Source organism: Cynara cardunculus, unplaced genomic scaffold (assembly GCF_001531365.2).
Source record: "Cynara cardunculus var. scolymus isolate 2C unplaced genomic scaffold, CcrdV1 Un_Scaffold_4822, whole genome shotgun sequence".
Lineage (NCBI taxonomy): Eukaryota > Viridiplantae > Streptophyta > Magnoliopsida > Asterales > Asteraceae > Cynara > Cynara cardunculus.
This window is the reverse complement of record NW_020202089.1, coordinates 31638-40827: the sequence shown is the minus strand read 5'-3', so window position 1 is coordinate 40827 and position 9190 is coordinate 31638. Positions and strand designations below refer to the sequence as shown.

Sequence of the window (9190 nt, the reverse complement as noted above, 5' to 3'; positions counted from 1 at the left end):
TTGCCATTTGTTGGGCAAACATTATGATTGTTTAAGTTAGATTTTAAATATATATCATTATTTAGTTTGGGTTGCCATTTGTTGGGCAAACATTAGGATTGTTTAAGTTAGAAATTACATATATGTCATTATTTAGTTTGAGTTGCCATTTATTGGGCAAACGTTAGGATTGTTTTGGAAACGTCCCATTTACAGCCGTTATGCTGTCAAAATTGACTTGCATTCTTTTTTAAACTATATATAGGATGAGTATTCAACTGGTCTCAGCCAAAGATACGACAATGATACATCCACCTATCCCTTAGTTGATAAGGAGTTGTGGGAGCAAGCGGTTGGGGGAAGCAAGAAAGACCGTTTATTTGGGTTTGAGTACAACCAAGATCCTAATTGTGTCTTGACCGGGAACTACACGGAAGGTGGTTCATCGTCTTCAGATAAGCACGTATGTGTCTCTTTTTCTTTGATGATGTTTATTGACTTAGTTTATAATTCATATTAAATATTATAACGTTTTATTTATTTTATAGGAAATTCAAACCTTAAAGACCCAACTTAGAGACTTACAGGAACAAAGTCAGCACCAACGGATGGCGGAGGAGGAGCGATGGCGGGCGGCGGAGGAGCGACGTTTGGTGGAGGAGGAGCGACAGCGGGTGGAGGCGGAGCGATGACGACAAAGGGAGGAGCAACAGGATAAACAACTTCAACATGTGGCTGCTTGGGTTAGACAGCTCAGTCAATCTCAACATTTCCCCCCGCCACCACCATTTTGAATATTGTCTTTTGCTTTGAAACAATTTAGTTTTGTTTATAAGAATTTAGTTTTTGTTTGGTTGGAATAATTGTAGTTTCACTTTAATGTATAATATTTAGTTCTATTTCGCCTTTTTAGTTTCATTTTTAATATTGTACAGATTTACAGGTTTTAAATATTAATTTTAAAATAAATTTAAAATATTAATATTAATATATCTTTTCTGGCGGATTTGTCCGCCGGTAATGTTTCTAATATAAATTTAAAAAAATAAAAATAAATTTAGAATATATATATATATATATATATTCTTTCCGGCGGATTTCCGGCGAAAATAGCCGCCGGTATTTTTTTAAAATTAAATATATATTCTTTTAGAAAAGTTTAATACTTTTCCGACGAGAAATGTTTCCGGCGGAATATTACGCCGGTAAATTAAATTATTTTTTAAAAAAAATACTTAACCAGTTTTTTAATTTAATCAAGATTTCATAAATAAATCGGTGAGGAATTTCCGGCGGCCGGATCCGCTGAAAAAGAGGAAAATCGCCGCTTTTCCCGCCGAAAAAACGATCACTGGCGCCACTTTTTCTGGCGGCAATATCTGCCGGAAATCCGCAGGAAATCACTGTTTCCGGCGGATTTCCAGCAGATATTGCCGCCGGAAAAAGTGTCCTTTTTGGTAGTGACAATAGGCTTCAGTTCATGTTCATGAACCGATCGAGTAGGGTTATATTTATAACATGAACAAGATTAGCAAATGAAATAAGCAACCACAGGGTTTCGGATGAGGGGAGATATATAACATATTAAAGAATATTATGAAATTAAAAAATTAACGAGCAAGTGATTCAGGAAACAAACTCTTCGATACTACTTACATTCCCATTCTATATATACTTCTATCTTGTTCTGCATTTGACGATCCTCTTATTAACTATTGATAAAAGTAGATAAAATTCAATGAAACATGAAAGAAACACACATCCTTGTTCGTATGTTGGAGTTTTAATCACCTTTGAGTTTCTTCAATATATATATATATATATGTATATATATATCAGGTTGGATCTTTGACAGTAAGTTCTCCACCGGATTGTCTGATTAGTACTGTTCGTGCTGTCTGGAAAATTGCATTGCAGACTTGGATTTGTAGTTACTTTGTGTTTAAGGTACAAAAGTAGCCGGAAGATTTGAGAAGCGTAAGTGGAAATTTGTGAACTTGTGAAGGTGGGCTTTAGAAATGGTTTTCTTCTTACGAAGGTGGAGATTGTGGAAGTTTTGATTCGTCACATGATGTTGTTGGTGATAATGATGGTAATTGTAGAGATGGTTGGGATGTTGGGGTTGGTGATGGTAATTGTCGTGGTCGTGGTGGAGGCGATGATGGTGATGGTGCTAGAGATGGTGATGGAGGTGTTGGTACTGGTAGAGATGAGGGTGCGGGTGAAGGAGGAAGTGCCATTCGTGGCGGAGATGATGGTGATGGTGATGGTGATGGTGATGATGATGGTGATGGTGATGGTGATGGTGATGGTGATGGAGCAAGTGTTGGCGGAGATGATGGTGATGGTGATGGTAATGGAGGTTTTGTTGGCGGAGATGATGGCGATGTTGGTGGAGAAATAGGCATTGTCGGTGGTGGAACAACGGGAGGAGGGGAGAACGCCGGTGGTGGCTGGTTACACGTGAAAGCGCTACAATTCGATGGTCGAGAAAGGAACAATTTACATTGCGAATTCGATCTTTGGTCTGGCCTCCCTCCAAAACAATTCTTTCTATCATTAAAATCGGCCAGTTTCGAACAATTATCACTTTGATTCACAAAGAAGTTATATTCATATCTAAAGTTCTCTAAATTAGGAAGCAAACACAACCTCTCAGAAATCTTTCCTGATAACATATTATGAGCCACATTCAAATCCTCCAAGCTCACCATTTCCTCGATACTCACTGGCAACTCACCTTTTATCCTGTTATCACTCAAATCTAACACAGTTAAATTCTTCAACTTCCCAATTGTTTCAGGAATACAAGCGTCGAGTCCGTTGTCTCTCAGTACCAACTCGTTCAATGTCTTAGACATATTCATGACACTCGAAGGAACACATCCGGTAAACTTGTTGTTCGCAAGAACAATCACCGAGGCCGGTGAACTCCCAATGTTTTCCGGTATGTTAGATGAAAACCTATTGTTATTTACAAGTATAGCATCGAGATTCTTGCTGAAAAGTTCTTCAGGAAGCTTACCTTCAAATTCGTTAAACCGAATATCAAGATACTTGAGGTTTGGGAGTTCCAAAACAAACTGAGGAAAGTTTTCGACAAACCGGTTATTGCTTAGATCAAGCTCCGTAAGTATCTTGAAGTTCAAGAAACTTTTTGGAAGTTTCCCACAAAACCGATTTGAGTTAATATGAAAGAGACCTAGATCATACAACAAGCCTAGGTGGTCCGGGAGGTGGCCGGCCAAATGTTGGTGGTTGAGGTCAATTCCGGCCACAGTGCGTTCTTTAGGGTTGTCAATGCTTTCCCAACAAAAAACACCTGTGTAGTTGCAGACATCAGATCCGACCCAATTGGTGGTGACACCATGTGGATCGGATACGATGACTTCCTTCCATGCTTGTAAAGCGATGTAGGCATTTCTGATTCGTACGTTTTCGAAACTTAGAGATGGGTCAGAAACGAGTGTAGTAGCATCTCTGGCGTCCAACAACAGTCTTCGGTGGTGGCGGCGGCTGCTGCCATGAACAGCCGAGACATATATAACAATGAGGATGATTGTACGGAGGACGCAACGTGTATGTTCCATTAGAGACACAAGTGATGTATCTCTATGTGCGAGTGAAGATGATGAGTGTTAAAAAAGTTCTTATGCTGTCAACAGTGAAGAGCCACTTGTTTAACGATTTTTTCTGCTATTTCTTTTCAAGAAAACCGCATTTAGTTGCGGATGTCCGTAATTTCTTTTTACCACAAAATGAAGCAAATTTTAAAATAACAAATATGCCCTTGTGGTATATGGAATGGTTTGGGGTATTTTTGTAAATTCAAAGGGATAGGGTTGCCCTGTCCTCATTTTTCTGCTGTCAACTTTTACCGTATCCACCATACAACTTTTGACTGACGAAAACATCTCACGGTTTGGAAAATTTTCACCAGTTACCTTCCATATTATGACATGTAGTTTTCCTTTCTTTTCTATACTATTGTTTTAATAGGATAAAGAGATGTGGAAGACATTTTCTTTTAGAAAAAATTCAAAAACATACAACAAACTATCATAGTGTGATGACATGGTTATGCACCTCATATAATTGTTATGTGATTACTTGATTATGTGATTATATGAATATCTGATTAATTGCTTTAATTAATCATGTAAATACATGCTTACATGAGATTAATATGTGAGTGTTTGTTTATTTTTCATGCATAAGATGGTGGTGAGAAGGGTTGACCGATCAGGACCAATGAGGAGGGTTCATCGGTCACGGTGTTGGCCGATGAAGGGGATTTTGCCTAAAACTTATGTTATTTAATAATGGTATTTTATAAATATTGTTTAGAAAGTCTTAAACTGTTTATTATTTTAGAAGAGGGTATTTTGTATCTTTAAAATGAGATTTGTGAATCGAGAAAAGATACTGATGTTTTTTTCTTTCAAGATGTGTGTGACATAAGTCTGTTTTGAAAGAAATACTGATTTGAGAAATGTTCATTCAGATCGTGTGTGACGTAAGTCTGTTATGCTATGGAACTAGGTTTTTTTCCAGGACGTGTGTGACATAAGTCTCTTCTAGTATGAAACCATATTCCAAGTATTTTAAGAGTAGTGATTTGAAATAAAACCTGTAAGGTTGTTGGCTATTATTTTTTCAAGTTCTTATTTTAAATTAAAAGTTTTTGATAATAACCAAAAACTCTGGTGGTTGTTATTTATTATTACTCTTCCATAACCATGGGGATTGATACCATAAGCTCTGAATCAGTTGTGACTTGTGAGCTTGAAAGTTGTATTACAAATATTTATCACCTGAGTGATTAATCTTCTTATGTGGTAAGATTGTTTTATAACTTGCCGTTTTGTTTACTGAAGTTATATTTGATAAGAAGTGGTTGGTTATTTTAAATATGCATTTCAAACAGGTTTTGATGATCTTCACCCTATAATTGCAAAACAATGGTATCTCACTAGACCTCCTGGTCTAACCCTCATTTACGTGTTTTTAAAATATGCATTGCAGGAACAGAAGGGTGTCGGGATATTAAGGGGAAGGGGAAAATATAATTATTTTCTTAATGTGCTTATCTGATGTTTGGAGACCAACCTGTTGAATGATATATTTTGAAGATACATATATTGTGATACATATATTGTTATACATGTGTTAGCGCAGGCTCTTCTTTTGGAATTTTTGAGTTATAAATTTTGTATATAGAATTCTTGTACTAGTGGGACCTTTGTGGTGTAAATTTTTATATGAAGTACATGTTATATGCAAATGTGGAAGTTTGGAGTGTTACACATATTTTCGATGATTAAGGGTTGTTTACCAAAATCTGTGGGTAAATACTGACTCGGGTAAGAGGTCTGATTGAGGTAAAAGGTCTGGCTGTGATAAGTACTTACTGAAAATTACTCGGGTCGGACGGAGATTGACCCACAAGTGCAAAGACAAAGAATTATTAGATAGTTGTAAATAGCCCCACATTCTTCTTTACCAACCACATATTGTCTAACCAAATCAAATTTTTATATCAAGCATAGATTGAATAAAAAGACTATTATACCCTTATGTTTGAATTTGTGTTTTTTTGACATTTTTCCAAATACCATGTGCTTTAGAACCATCCGCTTTTCCTTCCAAATATCCTACTTCCAAATATCCTACTGTTGTTGAATGGGTACAATATCAAAAAATAAAAATATATTAAATGAACTCAATGATAGAGAAACAGAAAAAGATGGTAAAAAAATAAGAAAAAAAGCATAATCAGAAGATGAGAATGACGAGGATGTTGCAATGTCGACAAAGAACATACATAGAGGGAAAAAATTATAAAGACAAATGATATAATTTGAATTAATCAATCTTCCCCATCACCCATTCAGCCTATAAGCCTACTCATGGTCCTCAACCTAGACATGTCCCTAAGCAATAAAGATAGCTTTCAACTGATCTGATGGTCTCGAGCTCACACAATCAATAATGGAGAAAGAAAGAAAAAGAAAAGAAAGCATCCCATGTGCACCACTATGGTATAAAAACCCAACAAGCCCTGATTTGTGTTTTTTGTGTTCTTTAACTTGTATCTCCATGTTTGGCTTCTGTGTATTTTAATCAAATGTAATCACGTAAAGAAAGCAGCCCCCTCCCTGGTTGAGTCTCTCGATCTCGTCTCTATTGAAGTGTTTTATCTCAATATTTGTGGAGGAAGAAGATGATTGTGTAATGGAGCATTGCTTGAAGACAGCTACGGAGAAAGAAAGAAAGCAGGTTTAGGTTTTGGAGAGGGTAAATAAGTGAAAGTTGACCTCCTACCAGGGTAAGATACAATTTCCTCTCTGATGGTGATGATCAGAGATGATTGTTAGTTTTTCTTATTGGTAAATACTAGCGCCTCTTACCCCAGTAAGAGATTTTTGCCGGTAAGAGGTGATAAGCTACTAGTAAACAACCCTAAGTCTCTGAATTAATTTTCAAATGAAAAAGACCATTAAAATTTCTTATTTTGAGTGATTAAGTCCTTGAACTATTTTTTAAATGAAAAAAACATTAAACTTTCTTATTTTGAATGAAAAAACATTAAAGTTTTTCATTTTGGATGATTAAGTCCTTATCATTTTTTTAGTAAATTAAACTATCAAACTTTTAAAAATTGGTTACGTATATTCTTTTAACCCAAATAAAGCTACTTATAACTAGTTATCTTTCAATAGATGACAAGTAGATCAAAAATAGGAAGATCAATGGCAGGGGCCAAAAGCGTGTTAGGCGATATGAATAACGAACAATGTTGGGCAATGGGAAGTGGCGAGGGGAACGATAATGTTTGTTTGCGAGGGATTTTAATGGCGTATGGTTTGAACATATAAAACTGATTTAGGTTTGTTTTTACTTTAAAACATTCATATTCAATTATAACACGTAGTTTGTTTTTAATTAAAAGATGTAGGTAACCAAGTTTTAGAAGTTCGATGGTTAATTTATTCAAAAATATGTTAGGAACTTATCATTTTAAATGAGAAAGTTTAATGGTTTTTCATTAAAAAATAATAATTCATGGACTTAATCGTTCAAAATGAGAAAGTTTAATGGTTTTTTCATTTAAAAAAATAGTTCAAGAACTTAATTGTTCAAAACGTCAGGAAGAGACATAGCTATTATAGATCTCGCACGAGTATCTATAGCTATCTTCTTCTTGTCTTTATCACTCCACTAATGAGGGAGCTTAGGAATCTGCTGTTCAGAAATCGCGGCAGTCATAGTTGTTTCAGTAACACCCGGAGATATAGCATATGGAACATAAGGTTCATTTTCTATATAATGTGGGATCTCAGGATCCATACCTTCCAAGAAAAGAGACATCCAATTTTTCCAGAGACTAAAGTTATCTCTAATAAATCGAGGAGGTTTAGCAAGAGAGCCATTATCATGAAAGTTTGTGCTTGTGTTTTGCAAAGCCATTTGAAAAGCAATAAATTATCTAGAGAGAGAGAGATATTATAAAATGTAGATAAACAACTAAACAAGACGAGAAGAAAACACTACTCTGATACCACTTGTTGGTCCCAGCCGAGTCTACAAGAGTTTTAGACGAACAGTTTGCAAAAGAGGGGGATGAATACAAACATAGAAAACTTTCGTATTTAAAAATATATATTGATAGAGAAAGATCAATACAGATTTTGCAGATTGTTTGCGGAAATAGACAAGGTAAAGATAACCTATCTAAAACAATCTAAGTTTACACATATATATACTTAGCAGAATAGAAAAGATTTGCTGAAAAGACAAAGACAGAAAGATGTTCTTCTTGGATAAGAACTTTAGAATTCTTGAGAGGGATTCTAACTTGCTTGAAGATAAGCGCAAGTGTTCTTTTAGATGTGTGTGTATATGCGTGTGTTCTCTGCATGAAGAGAGCACTCATCTAGTTTTACCCATTGCATTACATGCAAATTAGACAGGTTTGAACACACGTCAAGATTTAGGAGGAAAGTTTGTCCTTTGCTACAGTTAATAGTACAATTGTCTATTCATGAGCAACTATCCTTTCGTAGAGTTGGTGGGCATTAGACTCGAACAGTCGGCTCCGTGCTATACTCTACTCTACAAAGAGTATGGGTTTGTCCTTTGTGTGTGGAAGGACGAGACAAAAACAATCTTGCACAACAAGCTTCATTTGATCGCTGAATGCTGGAATAACACTGAAGGTGTCTTCAGCATTCGCTGAGGCTTAAGTAGTCTTCACACATATGTTGACCAGGTTGTAATCACTGAATACCGCTTCAACTCATGAACGCGCCAGTCACTAATCTTCAGTTCCAGTCTTCGACTTTCACTGAAGGTTCTTTGGTATGAGTTTTCTCTTCTTGAAGTATCGATGTCGTTGTAGGATTTACAATACATGTTTCAGCGATTACTGAACAAACTCAGAGACGATCGCTGGAACTGAAAGAACAAAAACATAACACTTTGAAAGGTAAAAGAGATTATCATCAAATCAATGAGAGAGAGGATCAACAACTTACCCGGTAAAAAGGGTTGTTGTTTACCTACACACTTTGACTTACAAATATGTTGACCCTGTAAAGATGGGGTTGCTTTCAGACTCTGTCAATGCTTACCCAAACACTTAATAAACAACCTTTTTAGTTGGATTAATGCTTTATATGACTTGCAAACTATCAGGTTAATGCTCAACTTGGCTTGCAAACCTGAGCATGACAAGTTTTTTCCAATGTCTAAAATGTGATTCTTGGGAGAACTTAAATAGATGAGAAACCGTGCTGCTTTAGCCCAAACATTGTTCTTCCAACAGCTAAAAGATGAACACATGTTTCCATCCTTCAAGATGCATAAAGAACAGGAATTCTAATACTTTTAGGAGAATCTCGTTCTAAAATACTATATGATAAAAATACAATAAACTCGACACCATTACTCGATTTGATAACTAATACAAAATTGATACTATACCAACATTTATTTTTATAAGCTATTTGGCAATCCAATGTCTAAATATTGGTGTTTCTTTGGGGAATCGAAACGGAAGGGGTATAACTATTGATGTATTCATAAAAGTTAAAATTTTCAATATTAGGATGGATATCTTGTTTGGGGGGTTGAGTTATCAATAATTTGTTGGAAAAGTTTAAAGAAAATGACTACACTCAATTTAAATAAACACAAGAATAAGAAGTAG

The 9190-nt window shown here is 35.7% G+C and overlaps 1 protein-coding gene across 1 annotated transcript; it reads right to left on the bottom strand.

Annotated features, from left to right (window-relative positions):
- Positions 1-2009: 2009 nt before the first annotated feature.
- Positions 2010-3569, bottom strand: LOC112504175 (leucine-rich repeat extensin-like protein 3). The gene has a single exon (XM_025108125.1). The coding sequence runs from the start codon at positions 3567-3569 to the stop codon at positions 2010-2012; it is 1560 nt and encodes a 519-aa protein (XP_024963893.1).
- Positions 3570-9190: the final 5621 nt, after the last annotated feature.

What these genes read in the sequence shown, in the direction of transcription:
- LOC112504175 (XM_025108125.1), bottom strand. Translation starts at nt 3,569, where the DNA reads ATGGAACATACACGTTGCGTCCTCCGTACAATCATCCTCATTGTTATA.